The 27,166-nt window shown below is 37.5% G+C and overlaps 1 protein-coding gene across 3 annotated transcripts in view; it reads right to left on the bottom strand.

Moving 5' to 3' along the window:
- Positions 1 to 27,166, bottom strand: part of LOC124555375 (organic cation transporter protein-like) — a 448,833-nt gene that overhangs the window by 20,220 nt on the left and 401,447 nt on the right. For all 3 annotated transcript variants that reach the window (XM_047129264.1, XM_047129265.1, XM_047129266.1), the window contains exons 5-10: positions 23,418 to 23,572; positions 22,674 to 22,842; positions 13,296 to 13,425; positions 5,739 to 5,928; positions 5,491 to 5,619; positions 2,552 to 2,739 (exon numbers count right to left, since the gene is read on the bottom strand). In XM_047129264.1, the coding sequence (XP_046985220.1) occupies positions 2,552 to 2,739; positions 5,491 to 5,619; positions 5,739 to 5,928; positions 13,296 to 13,425; positions 22,674 to 22,842; positions 23,418 to 23,572 (961 nt within the window). The remainder of the gene's footprint in view (positions 1 to 2,551; positions 2,740 to 5,490; positions 5,620 to 5,738; positions 5,929 to 13,295; positions 13,426 to 22,673; positions 22,843 to 23,417; positions 23,573 to 27,166) is intronic.

Below are 27,166 nucleotides of genomic sequence, written 5' to 3'. Positions count from 1 at the left end.
ATTGAATGTGTTGGACAAATGAAAAATACTGATGTGGAAAATGTAGAAAACTACAGATCAATATCCCTACTGTCCACCATTTCCAAAATTATTGAAAAAGTAATGAAAAATAGGTTAATGTAGTATCTAAATAAGTTTAACCTTCTTTGCAAGGAACAACATGGTTTCAGGCCCAAAAGAGGTATAGAATCGGCTATTGCAGAGCTTACTTAGGTCATTCTTGAGGCACTGGATGAAGGTGACCATGTGAATGGAATCTTCTTGGACTTACCAAAGGCATTTGATACAGTGGACCATTTAATTTTATTACATATATTAGAGTTACTAGGAAAAAGAGATGTGGTTAAGAAGTGGTTTAAGTCCTACCTAGGAAACTGGATGCAGCGTGTTGAGATTTCATGTGCTTTAGAAGGATTTCAAGTAAAACACTTATCAGATCCAAAAAAACATTAATATAGGCATCCCACAAGGTAGTATATTAGGCCCAATCCTTTTTCTTATTTACAACAATGATTTTCTACAGAGTATCAGATGTGTGGAAAAATACTATTTGCTGATGACAGCAACATAGTGATCACAGTCAAAACTCAAATATAGTTGACATAAAAGGCTAATGCAGCCCTTAAAGATGTTCACAAGTGGTCACTGAAAAATAAAGTAACTTTGAATTTAAAGAAAACTAATTGTATGTACTTCCAGTTACAATGATGATAAATTATCAATTAATGATGATGTAATAGAATGTGTAATGGATACCAAACTTTTGGGGTTGAAGGTAGATTGTTGGTTAAAATGGACAGAAAATGTAAAAGCTGTATCAAAGAGACTATCCACAGAATGCTATGCTCTACGAGTACTTGCACCTAAGTGCAATTTTAATGCCTGAAAATGACATATTTTGGATACATACATTCAATCCTCAATTATGGAATCATGTTTGGGGAACAAGTGATGGGAATATTCAGTCTGTCTTCAAGGTACAGAAAAGAGCTGTACTGATTATAACAAATAGCAACAATAGGGACCATTGTATTGATTTATGCAAAAAAAAAAAAAAAAAAAACTAGAAATTCTTACTGTCCCATGTGAATACATTTTCCAGACTGTTATGTATGTAAAGAAAAATATTCATCTGTATGCTACAAACAGCTCAATGCATGACCATGAAACTAGATCCAGCCACTACTTATACCTAAACAGGAAATACAAATCCAGAACACAGAACAGCGTGCTATATAACGACCTAAAACTGTACAACAGACTGCCACAGGAAATGAAAGGTGTAGATGAACTTCATATCTTTAGCTAAAAGCTAAAAATATATTTATGAAGCAAAAGTTGTTACAAGGTAAATGAGTATTTAAAATAATTATAGATAGCTATTTAGTAGATACAAAAACCACGTAAGCCTGTATAAAGCAACAGCATTTGTTATAATTATAAATATTGTAAGAATTGACCTGTAAAAATTATAAGAATTGAATTGTAAACATTGCAAGAACCCATGTATTCTAGTTCATAAGACACAATTGATAACATCCATACAATTTGTATTGTTATACAAATGAATAAACATATCGAATCATCAAATCAAATCATGTAGGTGGGAATTAGAGGGGTCTGCCATCCCATCATTATTGCTGCCCTGAACATTACACTTACACCTTCAAATATATGGAACTACTGAACGTATCAACATTCCTAGTGTCATCTAGCACTTCACCATATCCTAACATGTCTAGTGTCTGGTTGCAAACCTATCCTGGTCTTGTCAGAAAACATGACATTACTCCATTCTGCAATGATCCAATGTTGATATGCAAGAGCCCAGGTCCTTCGATTTCGTTGGTTCCATTGGTTCCGTGTAAAATTCCCACTGGTCTTCTGGAATAAAGACCACGCTAATGAAATCTTCTATGCACTGTTTGGTCTGTGATATGAATCCCTGTTGCCCAGAAGAAGTCATTTCCAACATTTCTGGCAGTTGATGTTGGGTGCCTCTGAGCACCGGTGTTGTCATACGAGGATGACCACTGTGAGGTCTGTCATTTACATTTACCATCTCTCTGTACTTTCTCCACACCTTAGACACACCACTTTAAGTGGCATCTTGCTGTGTTTGAACTGTTGAAAGTAAAGTCACTATCCTGGTTCTATCAAAGTATTGTATGCCTGTACATGGCATGCTACTGCAGAGCTGAACACAAACTGAATGAAGCTGTTGTTGATATGAAGTTGTTGTGTGCCGCTGCAGCAGTGGTATGTTTACATGACTGGGAAATGGCCATAAAGTATGTCAGTAGAAACACCATCCAGTATATGGGCTCTAATTGGGTAATGCATGAAGTGCCTAGCTCATTGAGATCTGTAGTGTTGTAGACTACATTTTACGATAATATTCCAAACTTCTGTTGAGCAGTGTACTATACCATAGCTTTCAAACCATAAGTGCTTCAAATGACTCCTAAAGTAGACTAGTCCCTTGAGAATAGTAGCCTAAAAGCTAAATAATACATGTACTTCTGAAAGTACTTCATTACAAGATACATACCAGATTCCATAGATATGGTACAAGCATGAGTGCTATTCCTGCAGATACATTTGATGCACCTACTCCCAGGTTTCTTATCACTGTAGGAAACAGTTCTGCAGTGAAAACAGGCATTATCACATTTGAAGAAGATATAGCAAATTTTCCTGCCATTGCTAAGGCAATTGTTACCCACTGCAGATCTTTATCTGAAACAAGAAATAGTTCAGTGTGTGAAATCTTTTTAACCAGTGATAAATATATGCAGTTAACTTCAAAAATGGGTGCTGACAGAACAATTGAGGTGTTGACATAGGAAAGCCTGTAACAAAAATAAATAAACTGAAAATAAGTTTTTTTGGTGAAAAATGTAGTAAGAACTCATGCCAGTGACATGATAAAGTCATTAAACGCTGTTGTTATATATTACTTTGTAATACATGTAAACTGGAGTGTTGATATATTGTTTTTGTAATACTGTATATACAAATTGTAATTGTAATATAAATGTAAATGTAATGTTGACGAGTCCCCAGTACATCAGATCGTGATTTGACTTCGTATGTTATGGGATAATAAAGATTCTGATTCTGAGTAAGTCACTGTACAGTGTAGTTTAGTTTGTCCAGCAAGTTTGAAGATCTATGTGCGAAGAAGGCAGTAACTCCATGTTACAGGACAATGGTATGATCAAGAGTAACCTTTTAAGCAGAGTATAACATAATTTTGTTGTATGTTTAATTCAATGAATTCATGTAACAACCAAGATACTGAAGCAACTAGGTTTGTTTTTGAATGAAATGAACAAAATGGTGTACATTTTAATGACATTCAGAATTTTTTGAAATAAGGAGTACAGCGATATAATGCTTTTTAATGAATTAAAACTTAAAGGAAAAGTGGCCAAAATGAGCTATTTGGTTGCGAACACCACAAATTGTTGCTCTCATGGCAGGCTCTGTCATCGTATGCAGCAAAAATCATCTGTGAGTGTGGCTATAAATGTCAAGATATCAAACAACTCAGATGTAGAGACTATAGCAAGTTTTAGAAAAAAGTCACATAAAGTAAAAGACATTTTCTTTTTATGGTTCAAATGGCTCTGAGCACTATGGGACTCAACTGCTAAGGTCATTAGTCCCCTAGAACTTAGAACTAGTTAAACCTAACTAACCTAAGGACATCACAAACAACCATGCCCGAGGCAGGATTCGAACCTGCGACCGTAGCGGTCTTGCGGTTCCAGACTGCAGCGCCTTTAACCGCACGGCCACTTCGGCCGGCTTCTTTTTATGCTCATACATTTTGTGATAATAAAAAGCTGATATACCAGTATATAAAAACAGGATGTCATTTAATCAAAATGCATGTCATTTTTCCTGACATAAGGTAAGTCATTATTGATGACAAAAGTTAACTAAGCTATTCTGAAGTCTAGATTTAAACATCTACAGAATGTAGATGTCAGATCACTCATAACACAATAAGCATTAATAAGAGGTTCTGTTGCTGTATGTTTAGTAAACACTTCAAGAAGCATTTTTTCCATCAGCCTATTCAGATACTTATGCAACGTTGGACCTGAAGATGACCAAAGAGAGCAAAAGCTCTACCATCTGAGCTACTCAAACATGACTCACACCCCATCCTCACAACTTTACTTCTGCCAGTACCTTGTCTCCTACCTTCCAAACTTCACAAAAGCTCTCCTGAGAAACTTGCAGAACTGGCACACCTGGAAGAAAGGATAATCCGGAGACATGGCTTTCCCACAGCCTGAAAGATATTTCCAGAATGAAATTTTCACTCTTCAGTGGAGTGTGCACTGATATGAAACTTCCTGGCAGATTAAAACTGTGTGCCTGACTGTGACTCAAACTTGGGACCTTTTCCTTTAGTGGGCAAGTGCTCCACCATCTGAGCTACCCAAGCACAACTCACGCCCCATCCCCACAGCTTCACTTCTGCCAGTACCTCGTCTTCTACATTCCAAACTTCACAGAAGCTCTCCTACAAAACTTGCGGAACTAGCACTCCTTTCTTCCAGGAGTGCTAGCTTTGAATGTTTTGCAAGAGAGCTTCTGTGAAGTTTGGAAGATAGGAGACGAGGTACACGCAGAAGTAAAGCTGTCAGGATGGGTGTGAGTCATGCGTGGGTAGCTCAGATGGTAGAGCACTTGCACGTGAAAGGCACAGGTCCCGAGTTCGTGTCGCGGTCCGGCACATGGTTTTAATCAGCAAGAAAGTTTAATATTGAACTTAGTGCAGCTGTTCTGCATGTTTCCTTTTCAAAATATGTTGGTTTGCTCTGTTTTCAAGGAGCATCCTGTGTGTATCTCTTCGTATAAATGAACTGGGGCAAGTCCTAACTAGCTCCTGTGTAACTCACCTTTACAGAAGTCATTATCATCTCCCCTGTAGAGATTCATAATTTCAAAGATCCATTTCTACTGTGTCCAATGTCACAGCCTGTATTCCCACAAGAGACATACTTTTGTGTAACAGATAATAGTCTGTCAAGTCAACAGGACCTCATTGTCACTTTCTCTTCTTAGGAAAATTTTAAACCACTACAAGTTTGTTAATAGCCTGCTTTATGCTGTACGATATGACCTAATACATATATTAAGCTTTCTTTGTAAATTTCAGACTGCCTGGTCTTGATATTTAGTCCCTCTGTGTCCAAACCATTCATTCAGACAGCTGTTTAAACAATGTGAAGCATTCTTCACTAGCATCAAATTTTAAATTCACTGTTCTTCAGTTCTACACTTCGTGCAGTCAGCATCTCAGGACCAAATGGAAAGATGTAAACTTGATGTCAGACAATCACATTATGCAGTTCTGAATGTACTTCCATAACTCAAATGTTAAAAGCTATTGTGCAGTAACAACAAGAAAATTCCAAAATCAAATTGTGAATAAATATGAACAGATATTTGCAGATGTTACACACTTACCAAGTGGTACTGGAATTGTAAGTAGACAGGCAATGCCTGACAGTAGCAATGTCAAGCAAAATGGCCATCGGCGTCCCATTTTCAGTAGGAACAAAATACTTATAGCAATGGAAGGTAACTCAACTACACCTATATATAAGAAACATATATGAGTCAGTTTGTGAAACATACTTTCTTGAATAAAAATCACTATAAAGCAGTTGTTATTTCCATATCTAACATATTATGAGTAGGGCTCCCTTACATACCTGAAAGCACAGTATTTATATACACATTTCCACCAATGTTTCCCAAGTTCAGCACCAGACCATAATAGACTATGTACACACTAAACCATATAACATACAGCACAAGGGAATTCTTTCTTAGATTAGGGGTGCGAAACAAATCAAGACAGCCAGCGCTTGAATCCTCAGAACCCTCCTTTTGTGGTATTCCCTGAAAACATATTCAGCAATTATTACTATGAAATGTAGAAATCTCATGCACACAAGAAATTATTTTCAATTATCATTATCTGTCTGCTAGAAGTATACATTTTGCTTTCCACTCAGAATTATCTGATACATATCCCTTTCTTATCATTATATCCTAGAAAGTGAATTATGACATTTGTGGACAATATTTGTTGATCACACCTGAGAAAGCAACAAAACTCAAATTTCAAAGCAGATAAAAATATTATTGACTACTTATAACCCGTTTCTTGCAGGATTAAAATTACGGGAATAAAATTAAGGTTACCCTAAACTTACAATTACATTTTCTCTTTGTATTAATAAACATATTTTTGCAATACAAACAGTACATACCCTAGTTAACTAACTAACTACTTATACCAATACTCAACAGAAATAAATGTGTGTGTTTGGGAGTGATTATTTCCATAAAATTTATCTCCCTCTTCTTCCATAAACCATACAGACAAAATGTACAATACTGATTGCAACACAGTGATGTATTTATCATATCTGAATAATCTAGTACATGCTGTCAGATTAGCGAATCAAGAAACACCATATATTGTAATGGAATAGCTGTATGCTAAAGAAGACAATAATTTGAAAGAAGATTGACTTAGTAATTTTTCCATGTCATCTTCAATAACAAGCTTATCACTATTTCAGTGAGACTGCAGAAACCTTTTTCAGGAGTAATCTTTTCTTCACAATTATTTTTAGACTTATGAATAGAAAAAAACTCCTTTAGAAGGATCCTGCAATGACACTGAAATTCTGGCAGGACTATTGTTAAGTTGTTGTTCTACATTTACCTAAAATACTTCAACTGATGTAACTATAATGACAACAGCAAAGCAGCAGCCTGTGATCAGAGGTGGAAAGCGAGGCCAGGCCTCTTCACTTTTCTGTAGTAGAAGTAGTAGCAGTTGTAGCAATAATTATTTTTAGAATAAACATTTATGCACTTTTGCCAAACATGACAGACATTAGCTTATGTTATTTTTTCTAAATTGCCAGCACTAGAGAGCAAGTCAAAATGTGAAACCTTAAGGCTAAGCTAAAGCATACGGAGGCACAAAGCATATGGCAAATCCCAAGGAGACCAGACACATGCCAGGCCACTTGTAAATGCTCAATTGCCATAGTAACCATTATATCACTGCTAGAAACAGGAGAAGAAGCACAGGCTGCCTTAGCCATGCTGCTGTGTGCCTCTGTGCCCTGGGAGACCACTTGTGGTACCACCTCTCTAGGTTTCCCTTATGTTAGTTGTCCTGTGTATAGTGAATCCTATACAAGTACTGATGTAACACTTTTGAGTGAGGACATCATTACTTCCTTGCAAGAGCTTTCATTTTCAACGAGAGGTGAAACCTCATGAAACAGTGAACAGAAGGTGTCCAACACCAGCTTTCTTCAGAAATGTAAGTTCAAAACATGGGCACTACAAACTTCATGGTATGAGCAACACAAGTGGTTATGTGCTAGCCCTACAAAAGGAAAATTCTTCTGCTGGCCATTTTTGCTCCTAAGCACTAGAAAATCTGTATGGTCTGCAGAGGCATTTGATGATATGAAGAAACTGTCTAATGGTTTAGCGTGGCATGATTCTTCTAAAGATCACCTAAGTAGTTTTATTTCATTTCAAGAACTATCCAAACAAGTGTTTAGTATTTCAGAGCTACTTAATGAACATCCCCAACCATGAAGTGAAAGCGAACAGAGATCATAAAAATTCTACTCGATATCACAAGTCTTTTGTGTAAGAGGGAGGTAGCCTTCAGAGGTCATGATGAGACAAAAGATTTATTGAATCCCAGAAATTTCAGAGCCATTTTTAAATTTGTGCTAAACAGAAACAAAGATTTGAATGCACATTGGAAGAAAATGGTCTATTTCCAGGGATTTTCAAAAACTATACAGTACACACTGACTGAATCATAAATGATTCAATTTTTGAATAATACACATTCAACCTCATTTTATGCCTGCATTTTATGCCTGCAGCATGGATGAAGCAGCAGACATTTCTGACAAATCACAATGCTCCATTGTTGTTAGGCTGGTGGACTGCTAAGGTGAGATTTAAGAACATTTTCTTGTTTTTCATTATGTTAGCCACGCTGCTGTGTTCACTTCGTGAAGTGGTGCATTTCAGAATTATGGTACAAAGAACAAAATAATGGCCTGAACCTATGATGGTGCTTGCATTTTGGCAGGAGAATTAAATGGCCTGGAAGCTAAGGTTCTTCATATTGTCCCCCAAGCTCTTTTTATCTACTGTTTTGCACATCATTGAAATTTAGTTTTGAAGCAGATCTGCTCTTGTATAAAATGAGTAAGGACTTTTTTCTTCATGTTTCAGAGTATTTTTGCTTTCTTCCACCAGACTTCCAGATGCACAGCAATTCTTGATGGTATTGTTGGTAAATGCATTCCTTTGAAAGATGAAACAAGGTGGAACTGTAATACCAGAACAATATCTTCCATTTAAGAAAAACCTTCTGGTACCAGTTGAGGTCTTAAATAATTGATGGTTTACACTCCAGTGCAATGACTACAAGAGAAGCGTGTGGTTTCAAAAATATCATCCTAGACTTTGACTTTTTTCTTCTTCTCTCTGTTTTTCAAAGCAAATTTTTAAAGGCTGAATTGCTTTTCAACATTACTGATATATAAAAAAACAATGATGCATAGTTTTGTAACAATGCTGTCTCAGAATGCATAGGTTACAAGAAAAACTAAAGAAATGGAGTTAAATTGGTGGATTTTTTGAATTCCACAAAATGCTCGACTAATTCACAAACTGAAGCTTCCATGAATAGAGTTGGATTGATGGATAAATACATTACCAACCCACTGATGTCAAAATAAAAACAGGTGTACTTTGAGGTGTTATATGATATTGAAACACAACTAGAAACAAGATTTTCACATTGTGATAAACTGCTCTTGCTTGTATTACACAATGCTACCCAGTTTGCTACCTATCCTCAGCATTTCCCTGTAAATGGTGGGGATTCATTATTACAAACATATAGTGCATTTCTCACAGTGGTGTGTAGAGCTGTAGACTGCAATGTCTTCACAATATAAAAAAACACTTCATTCCATCAGTTTGGAAGACATAAACAAAAAAATGGCTGACAATGAAAATGTAAAAAATTCTCCCAGAAGCTTTGAACTACTTTCTCTAATTGTAACCATTCCTGCAAGAAGTGCTTCATTTGAAAGGCGTTTTTCTTGTCTTAAATCTGTGAAAATGTATTTGAGGAATAGCATGGCCCAGGATTGATTATCAGTTGTTGCTTGTGTCTTAGTAAAAAAAACAATACTGTGAATACTTGAAAGTTAAGACACATAGTATGACAATGTCATCAAAAGATTTGGGAAGAGGAAGAATCATTGAGTTAACTTGTTCAACAAGTAACAATGCTCAGACACCCAATCTACCAGTTAATTTGTTGTTGTTGTCATCATCATTATTGTTGTCTTGGTGGTGGTGGTGGCAGTGTGGTGGTGGAAAGAAAGTAGATTTTTTGGTATATTTCCTGGCTTTCCCAGAATTTAGGCCCAACATCTGCCACAGCAGCAATGGCAGAACTTAAAGTGCATCCACACGATGCCTTTTTGGATGCAACTTTGCACATGGACATAAATTTCAAACAGTGCAACAGCACATGAGCATTCGTCCATGAGTAATTTCCTAGAAGTGGAGACCATGTGTAAAGTGCATTGCTTGCCATCTTTGGTGGGAATCTTTGCACTTTTTTGCAGATTATAGGGAGATGGTGCCCACGTATGTTTGACTGTGTAGTGTGTTGAGATTATGCTGCGAAGCAGTTTATGTGCATTAATGTCTGTTGACTACAAAGGAAGAATGCTTAAATTTATGGACGATTACAAATAAATAAAATTCATATGGGATGCCACTTCTAAAGATTATTTGCATACAAATTTGAGATGAAATGCCCTTAGTGTCAAGAATTAGTCTCTGATCATATTACTGCAAAGAATAAGATGCCATTAAGTTTCAAGGTATGAAAACAGAGAAGAATAAGCTAGAAATTTATGAAACGTGTATATGAAAACTGTGGACAACTATTTGAGCTATGGTGACTTAATAGCATAACTGGCCTGATATCTGAACAAAAGAAATGTTCTGATGTTTGTAGTTCCTCAAGAAACTACTGTAAATAGAAATGAAGGACACTGATTATGAGAAAAATGCAAAATTAGAAAATGCAACCTCTGGCAACTGTGAACTTCTCAAATTTGTTGAGTCTGATAATGTTAATCTACATATAATCTACTATTTCATGTTGTCACTTTGAATCTCTCACACCTCTGTTCATTTAGATACTTCGCTGCCTACAATTGCTTTTGTGTTTTCTTTTTGTGTCACCTTTTCATTACAATTAACACATCATAAGCTTCCAAGCAAAGAAGGGGATACATAACAGACTTCTTGTGCGATGGGGCAATGTGTGGACATGATAATGCCCATGCAAACATGCATTCTTTTCACAAATTTTTGTGGATGTCGTTTTATTCCCATGCATCTGCAACTGCACGCAAGGAAAGAGGCATTGTGCAGACATACCTTTAATACATTATTTCATACCTTTATCATCAACAGGCATCGCTTAACAGATACACCATAATTAAAACTGAAGGCACCATTTTTACTGGAGGCATTTATAAATTATCATATGCAGAATACTGAAAATACTGTACTTTCATTGACAGTGTTATTCTGTGCAGAAAGGCATAACTACACAGTTATTTTTAAGTTCCTGAAAGTACTACAGAAAACACCAAGTGGAGTAGTAACTGATATATAGTGCAATACTGTTTTGTTCCATAGCCATAGTGTGTCACTACAACCAGTCTTTATAATCCCTGCCTCAGAGTAGTATAAACTAGAATGATAATCAGAAGCAAACAGAATGAAAAACAAGGATCCACACAAGGTGAAGTTTGATCAGCTTATATTTTCTGTGGAGGAGACTTATTTTTACATTAGTCTGCCATACACACTAGTCTCAGAAATTATTCAAGTGTGAGGGCCTATAAGGAAAGACTAATTGAAAAGACAACACCTTGATCTATATGGTACCAGGCTTTCTTAATTGGCAGAAAGCTTCACTGCAAAAAGTAACTAAATTTTAGTTAAGAAAAACTGCAAGTTGAATATTGTTCTTCATAAAAAAAAGAAACTGATTTTGATTTCTGAACGGTTGTCTTCAATAAAGACTATGGTAAGCTTTAGGTTTTGCATCTTCACCTACATGTGAAGACAATATCAATAAAAATTGGAATAATTAGTATTACCAACAAGTAACATATCCAGTCATTTTCTGTGGAGGAGACTTATTTTTACATTAGTCTGCCATACACACCATTCTCAGAAATCATTCAAGTGTGAGAGCCTATAAGGAAAGACTAATTGAAAAGACAACACCTTGATCTATATGGTACCAGGCTTTCTTAACTGGCAGAAAGCTTCACTGCAAAAAGTAACTAAATTTTAATTAAGAAAAATTGCAAGTTGAATATTGTTCTTCATAATTTTCACCTTCATGTGAAGACAATATCAATAAAAATTGGAATAATTAGTATTACCAACAAGTAATGTGTCAAGTCACTCTGCACAAATATAAGGGAAGGAAATTCAGGTGACACAGGACATTTTTTGTGGAGTAACAAAGGTGAAAACTGATGAAAGTGCAGTAAACATGCACTTAAAGGTATGCTGTAAAGACTAGCAATACAAATAATACATTTGAATACCATGGTGTCACTGGCAGTACTGCAAAATGTTTCAAATCGTATCTTGCAAACAGGAAACAAAGTGTGTCAGTACAGGATACCAGTGAATTAAGCCATAAGTCATCAACTTGGGAATTTATTAGGAGTGGCATTCCACAAGAGTTCATCCCTGGCCGTTGCTTTTTCTTTGTGTATGTTTATGACTTTCCATCAGTTACATTGTCAGATGTAGAGTGTGTGTATCTCCAGTACTGCAATAAATAGCAAGTCAAGCACCATTTTAGTAAGTTTTGTGGACATTGCCATAAAAACTGATGGTATTAAATTCCTGGGTTTAAAACTTGACAATAAATTTAGTTGGGAGGTGTGGCAGTGTGCCCACATACTCTGACACCATGACCTCAACATTTGTATTCTGCACCCTCCATGAGAAGGCAATGCAGAGACACCTGTTTCAATTGATGACAACACCACTGCTGGATGAATGTTCCCAGCAGCATGCTGCCAATGCAGCCTCACTCTTTTGTGCTTCAGCTGTGCTAGGTGAAATTCTACCCTCAGACTTCGACAGTTAAGTGTTGCTCTAAGACGAACATTGAATGTGCTTGGATTCATCTTGGACTTCTGTTCTCCAATTAATGTTGGTTCATGCTTGTATAATTCTGGTGCTAGACTCACTGCCATTGTAAAAGACAGTAGATATTACAGGAAAAGCATACCACAGAACTGTGAAATGCTGAAATAAATTATTATTAAAGGGGGGGGGGAGAGGGAGAGGGAAGGAGAGGGAGAGGGAGAGAGAGAGAGAGAGAGAGAGAGAGAGAGAGAGAGAGAGAGAGAGAGAGAGAGAGAGAAACCCTCACATTTATTTTCATTTCATGTTATGTAGGGTAACTTTTCAAGTAAAACAAAAGTTTTCAGAGTCCAAAAGCATTTGTGGTGTGAATTCACCAAGATCATATAGAAGCCTGTTCAAGGAACTGGATTATACTAACTAAGGCTTATAAGTATATGTATTCATAATGGACTTTGTTGTAAATAATATGTCCACTTTTCTAATAAACAGCTCAGTTTACAAAATCAGTTCTAAGAACAAGAACAGTATGCACACAGACTTGAAGTCCAGAAATGGGACCACTGTTCAGGAGAACGTATTTCTGAAAACTTTTTGTTAAATATAGAAAATTTAGTTACAACTAAAGTTCAGTTTAAGAGAAACCTGAAATACATGATTGTTGCCAGCTCCTACTTCACTGAAAAATTTATAAACACAAACAGCTGATGTACAGCATGTACTATGGCGCCATGGGACAAAGAGTTTATCTAATCTAATTTTTAAAAAAAGATCATGTAGGACATAACAGTTAGGAAGCCAGAAATAAAGTTCTCCCTCTTTCAATGCTCTAGCACCTTATCTCTCAATAGGTATTTATCATGTGGGTCACACAATTGCATGAAGTTTGAGACACATGGCAGAATTACATTAAATGTAATATTCTGAAATGTTTCTGTTGTTAAATTAATTTATTGTGAAATACTAGTACACACACCCCAAAAATAAATATTACTCACCTGTTGTAAAATTTTATCTGCACGTGGTGGTAACTCCATTTTGTTAAATCTAGCTGCTTCCTCCAAAATAACAAGAACTTCATCTTTGCGGCCAAGAGCAAGAAGCCACAATGGAGATTCTGGCAAAACCCTGGTGAACAGAGCAAACACACTTTCATTTATTGAAATGATACACACATAGATATACTGTTCTGTATAAGGATGTGGTTAAAAATATGTGACTTATATTAAAATTAAAGCTACATGTGTAACACTAAGTAAACATAAATGACACAGATTTCTTTCAGATTGTTCACTTGGTATTCAGACTCACTCTCACTGTTATTGGTGTTTGTTTTCATGTCAACAGTCAGCTGTAGAACTCATTGGTTGGGTAGCAGCTCCCATATTTGCAACAGCATGTCAGAGCACAGTGATTTCCTTGTGAGTAGTAAAAAGCTTCTAATTACTAGAAATAACTTATTTTGACTTACTGTTTGCTTTTCAGTTTAAATCCTTAAATTTCATGCATGTTTGTGTATCGAAACAGGTGCTTGTTTTCATGTGAACAGCCAGTTACTGTTGTAGAACTCATTAGCTAGGTGACAACTTCCATCTCTGCAGCAACAGCGTGTTTGTACCCACAGATCCACACTTCAATAACTGTCTAGTGTGCAGTTCCATTGTCTATAATATGGAGAGGGACTGTGATTGCTGTGTTCAGAGGCAAGTTAAGCTGGTGACACTTTGCCCACAGCTCCAGGTGGTGCTGGCTTCAGTTACACAGCTTGAGACTGTTGACAAAGGGCACAAGATGGCAATGCAAGGTGCATCTAGCATGTCCCTCATGTCCCCCAATAAATCCACTACTGTGACTACACTTGTTACTGCCCACATTGAGGATGACCCCTGACCTGTAGTTGAGTGACAGGTCAAGTGCATTAATGGGACTGCACCTCTTCCAACATGTGGAGGTATGCTGGCCCTGAATCAAATCTGCCTAGTGGATTAAAAATGATGGATCGGTGTGCTGGCCAGCCTGAATGTGGTTTATAGGCAGGCCCCACATCCCACTATGTGAATACCGGGTTCCCATGTCACACCTCAGAAACATGCTACATGATCATTTAGAACACTTTATCACACTTGCATTCAGAATTTATCCTATACAGACAAAGATCCTGAGCAAGATGCAGTTGCTTACCCTGTTCCATAGAAAGCCTTCGGGCTTGCACAATAAGGAAATTTACAGAGGGTGGGTGGGAGCTCTGGTGTTAGGTGTGCAATGGGACCCTTATGGATATGACTGCCAAGGAGGGGAATAAATCCGGTGATCACTCAGTGAGCTTACCAGGAGGAATCATTCAAGATGTGGAATGGGTACCTCTGGATGCCATGAAGAGCACAGGGTGCAGCCAGCTGCCAGTAGTGGCTCATGTCAGTACTAACAATGCGAGTCCCTTTGGATCAGAAGAGATACTCTCTGGTATCAGGTTATTAGCTGAAGTGGTAAAGGCTGCCAATCCTGCTTGTGAGACAAAGGCAGAGCTCACTGTCTGTAGCATCATTGACAGATCTGATTGTGGACCTTTTGTACAAAGGCAAGTGGAGGATCTGAGTACGAGGCTCAGATGGTTCTATGACCATGTAGGTCGCAGATTTCTCAGCTTGCACCATAGGGTGGTGGGGCTTTGGTTTTCATTTCTTAGGCTACTGGTCCACTACACACAGGAGGTGGCTTGGCTACAACGGTAGCGGAGGCTACATGGAATGGGCTGGATGGTTTTTAAGGTTAGAAGGTCTTGGGTAAGTACAGTAAGGCTTTCAGTCTCAAAGGGTGCAGGACAAATACAGGAATAGGGTAGTCTTATAAACAATCAGTATTATTGTTGTAAATTGTCATAGCCATGTTGGGAAAGAACCAAAACTGCAGACGCTAAAGGAAAGCACTGAAGTTCAAACCATTGTAGGTACCAAAAGCAGGCTAAAGTCAGAGATAAGTTCAACCAAATTTTTTTGCAAAGAACCTAGCCATGTTCAGAAAGGACTGATTAAATACTATTGGTGGTGGCATGTTTGTTGCTGTTATAAGTGGATTATCTTGTAGTAAAATTGAAGCAGATAGTTCCTGTTGTGAGTTAGCATTGGTAGTGATTATACTTGACAACCAGAATAAGTTGGTTCCTTTTACCAACTCCCACCCACCTCCTCCCCTTAGCCCACCACCACCACCACCACCACCACTGCCCCTGACTCAGATGATTGTTACTGAACAGTTCAAAGGAAACTTGAGTATAATATCAAATAAGTGTGCAGCTCATATAGTTATAGTTGGGTGATGACTTCAATCTACCCTCGATACAAATACGTGTCCAAAGCCAGTGGTAGGTATAAACTATTGTCAGAAATTGTACTAAATGCTTGCTTCGAAAATTATTTTGAACAGTTAGTTCAGGAGCCCATTGAAGAGATGGTTGTAAAAACACACTTGACCTCTTAGCAATAAATAATCATGATCAAATAGGGAGCATCATGAGGGATACAGGGATTAGCAATCACAAGGTCATTGTAATGGGACTGACCAACGCAATATCCAAATCCACCAAAAACTAACCCAAAATGAATTATTTAAAAAAGCAGATAAAAATTTCCATATGCCATCATAAGACACAGTCTCCTTTCCTTCCCAACTAACTATGTAAGTGTAGACCAGATGTGGCTTAAATTCAAAGAAATAATATCAGAGGGAATCGAGAGATTTATGCTAAATTAATGAATAAAAGATGATACTGATCCCCCATGGTACACAAAGCAGGTCAGAATACTGTTGCAGAATAAATGAGAAAACCATGGAAAATTTAAAAGGATACACAATCTCGAAGATTGACAACATTTTACTGAAGCTTGAAGCAGCTTAAATTACTTAATAATGCCAAATCTTCCAGCCCAGATAGTACACCAATTAGGTTCCTTTCATGGTATGCTAATACAATAGCCCCTTAGCATAGCAATCATACACAACAGCTCACTCAATGAAAGATCTATACCAAAAGACTGGAAAGTTGTACTGGTGACAGCAATATTCAAGAAAGGAAATAGAAGTAATCTCATGAATCACACAGTCATACCATTGACGTCAATTTGCAGTAGGATTTTGCACATTTACTGTGTTTGAACATTATGAATTACCTCAAAGAAAATATTCAGTTGACAAGCAGTCAGCACGGATTCAGAAAATAATGTTCTTGTGAAACACAACTAGCTCTTTATTCACATGAAGTAATGAGTGCTATCAAAAGGGGATATCAAATTAATTCCATATTTCTAGATTTCCAGAAGCCTTTGACACTGTACTTCACATGCAACTTCTAATCAAATTGTGTGCCTATGGAGTATCACTTCAGTTGTGTGACTTGATTCTTGATTTCCTGTCAGAAAGGTCACGGTAAATGATAATCAATGGAAAGTCTCTGAGTAAAACAGAAGTGATATCTGGAGCTCTGCAAGGAAGTGATGTATGACACCTGCTGTTCCTAGTCTATATAAACAAATTAGGAAGAAATCTGAGCAGCCCTCTTAGATTGTTTGCAGACAATGCTGGCATTTATCATCTAGTAATGTCATCCAAAGATTAAAAACAACTGCAAAATAATGTAGACACAATATCTGTATGGTGCAAAAAGTGGCATTTGGTTCTGAATAAGTTGTCATCCACATGAGTACTAAAAGAAATCCATTATATTTCAGTTACAAGATAAATAACACAAATCTAAAGGCTATCAATTTGAAGACTTGAAATAAGAAAAGGCTCTAAGTGTCATAATAAGCAATTTTGAAGTTTTGTGGGAAATGGCATCTACACACCAAGTCCAGCACTGTATAAAAGGCTGTAACTCCTATGAATGAAAATGTAGTGACAAACGCAATCAACAGATAGCTTGCAGTTTGACAGCTACTGCTATTAATATATGAAAGGCTCTATGTTCTGCACACTTAATCCTCAGTGTTGGATAAAATGGTGGCAGTAGGGATGTTTGTAACAGTTTGAGTGGAAAGAAATGTAGAATGAAATTAGAAGTTACAGTGGCAGCAATGAGGGCAAAACTTCATGTAATAAATGTATTTCTGCAAAAGCAAGAAAAGCACATGATACATGATACATGAAATAAAACTTTCTATCTTCAGTACCATGAATGCATCTGACTTATTAGATTTCAAGAAAGCAGCAGATTGTAAAATAAATGCAGCAAACCTAAACATGTCCAAAGTACAGTGGCTACTATTAGACAAACATAAGCCTCATGAAGTTATGACCGGGAGAAGCTTAAATGAAATTGAGGCCTGAGAAGGAATTTCTATTTTGAGAAAAGGTGTATGAGCACAGGACATCAAGAAAATGCAACTATGTGCTCTGGATGTTATAATCCACATCTGTAAAAAAAGAAGAAACATTGATTGAAAAATGCAATAAATGACAAATAATGACCACATAAAATTTTGCAAAAGCAGAATGAACTTCTACTATCTTTTTCCTGAGTACTGAACTGTGGCACTTTTTCATTGCATTTCCACTCTCAGTAAGTTTTTGATGCTATTACAATACAATGTTTGTAATTTCCTCTGGAAACTAGGTCCATACTATGAATAGGTTTCAAACAAAACACATTAATAGTGCAAATATGACCATTAATTATCTAGCATAATTAAAACTCATTTTCCTCAGATTCATGGTTTTGACACTTAGAGCCTTTTTCATTTCAAGTCATCTTATTCAACTAAATACCTAGGAATTACAATTACTATCAAGCTGAATTTGGAATGATCACATAGAAAATGTTGTGGGGAAGGCAAACCAAAGACTGTTTTGTTTCAAGTTGTCTTATTCAACTAAATACCTAGGAATTACAATTACTAACAAACTGAATTTGGAATTATTACATAGATAATGTTGTGGGGAAGGCAAACCAAAGACTGTTTTATTTGCAGAACCCTCAGAAGACGCAAAAGGTCTATTAAAGAGAATGTGTGCACTGTGCTTGCCTATCCTCTGCTTGAGAAGGCCTACTGCTGTGCAATGTGGGATTCTTAGCAGATAGGATTGATAGAGGACACTGAAAAAACCTACAAAAGGGCAGCTCATTTTGTATTATCACAAAATAGGGGAAAGAGTGTCACAGATATGATAGGCAAGTTGGGGCGGCAGTCATTAAGACAATGGCATTTTTCCATTGTGATGAGATAGTTTCATGAAATTTCAATTACCTACATTCTCCTCTGAATGCAAAAATATTTTACTGTCACTACCTAGGTAGGGATAAATGATCATTGTAATAAAATAAGAAATATCAGAGCCTGTACAGAAAGATCTTTCCCACACACTGTTAAAGAATGAAACGATAGAGAAATAGTCTGAAAGTGGTTCGAAGAACCCTCTGCTGGGCACTTACGTGTGAGTTGCAGAGTATTCATGTAGATGTAGATATAGGACACACAACCATCTTTCTTATTATGCCAATTAAACATAGCAAGTATTATTTCCAAAATAATGTGTGGTATTGTAGCCAGATGATACTATACAAGGGCAATCATTCTGTGTACAGAGGTTGGCACTAAAGGTTTGGCTGTTGTCTGACAGCAACTGGTGCTGCACAAATGCTGGAAGCATGAGTGCCACACCACTTGAAAGGTATGCTGTATACCTAAGATCCTGATCTTGAACAACCTTGAAAGTTTTCTTGATATCTTTTCCATTTCCGAGGTACAGAGATTGAAAGCTACCCTAATTTCTCACATAAAATACACATGTAAAATCCAATGTGAAGAAAAAACATAGTTTATAAAGTGATGTAGCATGGATAAATATGCTGTAAAGCATCTCTGATATCATTAGAATGGTTCTGGGAAGCCCATGTTGTAGTACTGAAGCACATACAAAATTTTTGTGCAAATAAAATCTGGTCTAAGGTGTAAAATAATACAGTTCTGCATCATTTCAGTTTCATACATTTGTAAGTAAACTATCAAAATTTTAATGGCACATAAAGTTCTTCCCATATGGGTGACATTCTGTGTGCCGTCACCACACGTAAGATGCGACCACCACCTTCTCAAGCACCGTGTGTCAATGTTCCAGTGGCAGTAGCATGGCATACTTCAAAGGGCTCACAGTGGGGGCACCACAAGAAATGCAGCAGTCATACCACTGGAGTCGATGGCAACAATCTGGATGCAGCCACACATGATTAAGCCACATCAATGTGGCCTGGAAGGGGAGTCGTCTGGTGGGCCTGCTGGTGTACGGAGCAGGTCACCTCTCAGTCACGATGCTGTTACTGTGATAGTGTTGGGAGATGAACTTTGGCTACGGACCTGGACGCAATTGATTATGCTGAGTTATGTTTCACCTTATTTTCAGAATAAATCTTCTTAGTTTTAATTAATTCCAACTTTCTATTTGGTAGTTTGTGCCTGAGACACAACGCATTACCTGCTGCAGCAAGGAAAAGAAGGTAACCAATGGAAAAATGCTGCTATCAGAGCACAAAGAAGAGGAATATGTCATTGTTTATTAAAAAGCTCTGACTGAAAAGTGGGGTACCAGTTGCCTCATTCTACCTCCTTCAGCATCTTTAAAAAGTTCACAAAAATTTTGGTATGCGAACATATTAACGTTTTTTTATGCTCAGAAAGAAGAAGACAGTGGAACTGGTAGTGGGCAACAGATGGAAAAGTAATAAATACTGAAGATAGTGTACTAGGCAGTGGCTGCGATACAGAAAGAGCAAAGGATACAATGGAAGTGTGAGAGATAGAGAAGGACACTGGCAGCAGAACACAGTTGACAGTGACACAACAGTGATAGGAAAAAGAGTGAAGGAGACAGTGCCAGGGAGAGAGGAATAAAAAGAAGGAGAAAGTGGAAGTGAGTGAGAGCCAGTGATAATTAGAGACACATTCTATGACAATGACAACAAGTGAGAGAGAAATAGTGACAGTGAGAAGAAACGGCAGTTGTGGGAAGGAATGAATGAGATAGTAGTACTAAGAGAGGGCAAGAGGGAGAGTTGTAGTAGGAGGGGGAGGACGACAGAACAAAGGAGACTGTGTAGGTAAGACAAGAGACAGTGACAGGTAGAGAGACACAAAGAGATAATGACAATGAGATGAGCCAAATGAGTGAGTGAGAATGGGCAAGTGGGAACAGATGGGTATGAGTGACTTAAACCAATGGACTAGTGGGCGTGAGCAAGTTACAGTTAGGGGATCTTGAGGGACTGAGATGTGAGTTGTGTGCTAAAAAGGACGCAAATATAAAACTTCCTGGCAGATTATAGCTGTGTGGCGGACTGAGACTCGAACTCGGGACCTTTCATATCAGCGCACACTCCGCTGCAGAGTGAAAATCTCATTCTGGAAACATCCTCCAGGCTGTGGCCAAGCCATGTCTCCGCAATATCCTTTCATCCAGGAGTGCTAGTTCTGCAAGGTTCGCAGAAGAGCTTCTGTGAAGTTTGAAAAGTAGGAGATGAGGACTGGCAGAACTGAAGCTGTGAGGATGGGTTATGAGTCGTGCTTGGGTAGCTCAGATGGTAGAGCGCTTGCCCGTGAAAGGCAAAGGTCCCAAGTTCGAGTCTCGGTCCGGCACACCGTTTTAATCTGCCCGGAAGTTACATATCAGCACATAGTCCACTGCAGAGTGAAAATCTCATTCTGGAAACATCCCCCAGGCTGTGGTTAAGCCATGTCTCTGCAATATCCTTTCTTCCAGGAGTGCTAGTTCTGCAAGGTTCACAGAAGAGCTTCTGTAGAGTTTGGAAGGTAGGAGACGAGGTTATGGCAGAATTGAAACTGTGAGGATGGGGCGTGAGTCATGCTTGGGTAGCTCAGATGGTAGAGCACTTGCCTGCAAAAGGCAAAGGTCCCAAGTTTGAGTCTCGGTCAGGCACACAGTTTTAATCTGCCAGGAAGTTTCATATCAGCGCACAGTCCGCTGCAGAGTGAAAATCTCATTCAGGACACAAATATGTTTGCATGTTATGTCTCGTTGCATACTGAAATGATGAATGTGGGGCACTGGCAAAGCCACACTGTCCCTCAGCTTCACAGCACCACCACATTGAGACACCGATATACAGCAAACCAGAGAAAGGTAGTTTGTGATCAACAGTAGGACGGCGGAATTGTCTTAGATAGGGCACCAGTGTATTTCATGTCTTATGCTGAACTTTAACTGTGAACATTGTGGCTATTTACTTCAAGTGAATTGTCTCACAAAATTGTCTGTATTCAATGATACTTTAATATACTCAGAACATTCCTGTGGAAATGGATTATACAAAGTTAAGTAATTCTTCATATCTATCTTGTATAACGTGAACTAATATTTTACATGTTCTAGATTGCACTGAATCTCTTTTTTGAGCAAGTAGAGAACCCACCATTGAATTGAGGATTGTATTTTCATCAGGTAGAACAAACATGCAACAAGAATTGATGGCTTGTTCACCTGACACATGGTTTCTGTGTGCACATTGTGGACATACTTTATGGGCTGCCTGGTGTTGCCAGATATCTGTTTTTGAGTTTTGTGTATCTGAGCTACCATAGGAAATGTGCCCAACTCATACTGCTCAGTTTCAGCTGCAGAAGACTGACTGTCTGCTGCTCATTGTATGGCAACTGACATTACTACTGTTGCCAAGCAGTGCTAAATTTCTCCCATACCATAGTCACGAGGCAGAATGTTCAGAATATTGGGCACAATTGGATGCCCATTTTTCTGCTTATAATATGATGTTTGTTGTCTGTATGTGAGGCTCTGTTCAGACATTAGCTTCAAATTAGTCAAGTATGATGATCTTGTTAAACTGCTCAACAAGCTTTTCAATGGTTAGGTCCATGTCACAGCAGCAAGGTTTAACTGTATTAGGTCTCCTCAATGAGTTGTTACCTTTGCTCCTAAATTATTTACATTCAGCCAGAACTTTCTGTACCCTATTTAACTTCAAATGAAAATTCACACAAATGCCTGTTTCATTAAGATACTGCCAATACAGATTGCTGACTGAGCATTCTCTCTACTACATTGAGAGAAAATTAATTTTTATTCATATTAAAAGTTGCACTTATGATACAACATGGAAACTTCGTGAAAGGAAGGTGCCAATGTACTTGAAGAAATCAGACAGCATGTGTACAATATTGTCAGCGTTTGTGCAATGCACTGTAAATTAAAACAGCAGTGATAAATAATGTCTTTTTTTTTCACAAGTGAATCATTTTTTAAGCAAACTGTACCTAATTTAATTTTTATAGCTGCACTACGATATATTAGCTACAATTTATATGTATTACTGAGTATATATTTTAGTTTTAGACACTGCACAGTACACTACTTACCACCACAGACCAAGCAGAATAACAGAAGGCAATGTAATCGCTAACTGGAGATTGCTCCAACCTCGAACCAGATACGCAATACCTGCTATTATTATGTAGGCCACAGGCACTGGAAATAAGTAAGACACTCCAGAAATGGTACGCCATTTGCCCCCGACGAGTTCCATGCCTATAAGAAAATAATTCATTCCATTCAAAGTTTTGTTTTTTCTGTTACTGCTTATGTAACTATAATTGTAACGTTTTCAGTTCATTAAATCTTATTGAAAACTTTGGAGTTATTGTGTGGAAAGGTTTTCTTATATTGTTAAAGCTTAGTGTTTCTTCAAGTGCTACATATTTCATATTTCCTGTATTCCATCTATCAATTACTATTTTCCTAACATATAAAATATGTATATCAGTATCTTTCACTAGCTTTTTTTGCATTACACATGTTCTTCTTGAACATCACAGTTTGGCTGCACTTACATAATTATTACTATTTTGGTCTTGAAATCTGAGATTGTAGCTACAGATAAAGATTATTTCATATAATTTTAAATAACACAAACAAAACATCTTAATGGGGTTGTTATTCCTCCTTTGCTTTCCTCTCTTTCCCAACAACAATATAACTTAGAATTTGTGCTATATTAAATTTACAAGTCATAGTGTTTCAAAAATTTTGAGGATGTGTAAGTCACTAAGTTGTCATTGGTTTTTATGGTTGTAAAATACCTAATTAATTTGTATTATACTCACATAGTACAAATCCACTGAAGACAATTCCCACAGAAATGAAACCCAGTATTAGACGTAGAACCACATAGAGTTCAAACCACGGGGAGAATGCCATCACTGTTGCCACACTTATCTGTAGTGCAAGTGAGACCATCAGCGTTCGTTTTCGACCAAATCTGGATAGAAAAAATTAAAATGTTGTATATCCTGTTGAAAAAAGCTCTTAACATAGATAAAATGAAAGGTAATGTTTGATCAGCTCTTAAAGTACCTCACTTGTTTTTAATATAAAAATACCAGAAAAAATGAAATTCAATATGTGTTTGACACCAAATAAATTATGTTTGACACCTCCAGTAAATGCTGCAAAGAAAATTTCTCATTCCAGATTAAATCCATTAGTATATCTTTTCTGATTTCAGAAAGTCTCTGTTAAATTCTGAGTGAGGATACTTCATCTTGCTTTGAACTTTCTTAACAAACAGCACAGCAGAGTCAAAATGACACGAGAATACTTACTAAATGGAGAATAAATGGGTTTTAAAAATGGACACTAAACCAGTTGCAGAATATCTATTTCATGAAAAGCAGAGCCATTACAAACAGGAAATGCATTTCGCACTTAGAAATGTGTAATTGTTAGATGAGAAAATTTGCATACCATGATGCAATGCAAAGGACAAACCTCAGACTTTATTTCACCCCTGTAATATATTTATGAAAATATAATTATTTTGAGAAATTTGTAGGAAACTAACTAACTCCATACAAAATAAAAACATGAAACATGAGTACATGAGCACCATAGTGAATTCAGTAAGGTAATACCAATGCAGAGAACAAAAATAATATGTCACTCTGAAAAGCACTGTCTAAGATGAAATGGAAAAATGTTGTCAGTAACAGAATACTAGAATAAGTGAATCATTGTAAGTACCATAGCTGTGACTATCCTGATGATGAAAAGAATTTGTAAACTGAGTGAGCAGGCTGAACATGGGCAACAATTAACAACTAGAAACAAACTTTAATATTTTTTATTTCAGTAGTTTCTTTCATGACACCTTTATATGAAAGTGAGTTGTGGGGTTCAAACATCAAACAAAAGTTAATACCTGACTTACCCAGAATGGAAACAAGCAATCTAAATGTTTTACATCAAGCTAAAAAATGTTGAAGAAAATATTTTAATAGTGAAAGTAGCAAGTAACTAGCTTTAAGTGATGACTGGCTTCAGCTGATTATACAGCCATCTTCAGATCTGGAATAATAACAGAAAGTTGCACTAAGAAAGAATACCAGAAGGGATTACAATAACCTTAATAATAAAAACAAAAGGTCAGTTCTGTATTGATCATAAACACTTGTGTAGCGTCTGCTTGCAAAATGAGGCTAAGTAACATCTGCATCACAATTGGATGCTCATGTTATAGACGGACCTCAATAAAATAATGACTGATACTATGGAGATTAAATATTAGGTATTCAAAACATAAGAAATTAACAAAGATGTCAATACAGAATATAGAGATGGTAAAAAAAACTTGCAACACCAAAAGTAATTAATGTAGGTAATGGAATTTTTGGAGTACATTTACCTAGGTAACATACTCAAGTGATTAACATTGAAAGATCACAAGTTAATGTGAGTGTGAGATAGGCTATTGCAAATGTGAAATGCTGGTACATTATTAACCAGTCTAATCTTTAGATTGTTCAATGCAAGCATACAAATGTGTATGCATTGTATTGTACAGGTGATGGATGTAAGATGTGGGATGGAGTTCCGTGCCTGTTGCACTTGGTCTACTAGATACAGGGGCAGTTTATGTAGTTGTAGATGACTCTAGAGTTGTCTGATGAGATCCCATATATCCCCCCCTATGAACCATGGACCTTGCCATTGGTGGGGAGGCTTGCGTGCCTCAACGATACAGATAGCCGTACAGTAGGTGCAACCACAACGGAGGGGTATCTGTTGAGAGGCCAGACAAACGTGTGGTTCCTGAAGAGGGGCAGCAGCCAAACGTAGTTTCAGGGGCAACAGTCTGGATGATTGACTGATCTGGCCCTGTAACACTAACCAAAACGGCCTTGCTGTTTTGGTACTGCGAATGGCTGAAAGCAAGGGGAAACTACAGCCGTAATTTTTCCCAAGGGCATGCAGCTTTACTGTATGATTAAATGATGATGGCGTCCTCTTGGGTAAAATATTCCGGAGGTAAAATAGTCCCCCATTCGGATCTCCGGGCGGGGACTACTCAAGAGGACATTGTTAACAGGAGAAAGAAAACTGGCGTTCTACGGATCGGAGCATGGAATGTTAGATCCCTTAATCGGGCAGGTAGGTTAGAAAATTTAAAAAGGGAAATGAATAGGTTAAAGTTAGATATAGTGGGAATTAGTGAAGTTCTGTGGCAGGAGGAACAAGACTTTTGGTCAGGTGAATACAGGGTTATAAATACAAAATCAAATAGTGGTAATGCAGGAGTAGGTTTAATAATGAACAAAAAAATAGGAGTGTGGGTAAGCTACTACAAACAGCATAGTGAACGCATTATTGGGGCCAAGATAGACATGAAGCCCATGCCTACTACAGTAGTACAAGTTTATATGCCAACTAGCTCTGCAGATGGTGAAGAAATTGATGAAATGTATGATGAGATAAAAGAAATTATTAGGGTAGTGAAGGAAGACGAAAATTTAATAGTCATGGGTGACTGAAATTCGACAGTTGGAAAAGGAAGTGAAGGAAACGTAGTAGGTGAATATGGATTGGGGCTAAGAAATGAAAGAGGAAGCCGCCTGGTACAATTTTGCACAGAGCATAACTTAATCATAGCTTGGTTCAACAATCATGAAAGAAGGTTGTATACATGGAAGAACCCTGGAGATACTAAAACGTTTCAGATAGATTATATAATGGTAAGACAGAGATTTAGGAACCAGATTTTAAATTGTAAGACATTTCCAGGGGCAAATGTCGACTCTGACCACAATCTATTGGTTATGAACTATAGATTAAAACTGAAGAAACTGCAAAAAGGTGGGAATTTAAGGAGATAGGACCTGGATAAACTGAAAGAATCAGAGGTTGTACAGAGTTTCAGGGAGAGCATAAGGGAACAATCGATGGGAATGGGGGAAAGAAATACAGTAGAAGAAGAATGGGTAGCTTTGAGGAATGAAATAGTGAAGGCAGCAGAGGATCAAGTAGGTAAACAGACGAAAGCTAGTAGGAATTCTTGGGTAACAGAAGAGGTATTGAATTTAATTGATGAAAAGAGAAAATACAAAAATGCAGCAAGTGAAGCAGGCAAAAAGGAATACAAACGGCTCAAAAATGAGATCGACAGGAAGTGCAGTATGGCTAAGCAGGGATGGCTAGAGGACAAATGTAAGGATGTAGAGGCTTATCTCATGAGGGGTAAGATAGATACTGCCTACAGGAAAATTAAAGAGACCTTTGGAGAAAAGAGAACCACTTGCGTGAATATCAAGAGCTAAGATGGAAACCCAGTTCTAAGCAAAGAAGGGAAAGCTGAAAGGTGGAAGGAGTATATAGAGGGTCTACACAGGCGTGATGTTGTTGAGGACAATATCATGGAAATGGAAGAGGAGGTAGATGAAGATGAAATGGGAGATATGATACTGCGTGAAGAGTTTGACAGAGCACTGAAAGACCTAAGTCGAAACAAGGCCCCGGGAATAGACAACATTCCATTAGAACTACTCACAGCCTTGGGAGAGCCAGTCCTGACAAAACTCTA

Source organism: Schistocerca americana, chromosome X (assembly GCF_021461395.2).
Source record: "Schistocerca americana isolate TAMUIC-IGC-003095 chromosome X, iqSchAmer2.1, whole genome shotgun sequence".
NCBI lineage: Eukaryota > Metazoa > Arthropoda > Insecta > Orthoptera > Acrididae > Schistocerca > Schistocerca americana.
The sequence above is the reverse complement of the archived record's forward strand: the minus strand, read 5'-3'. Positions and strand labels throughout refer to the sequence as shown.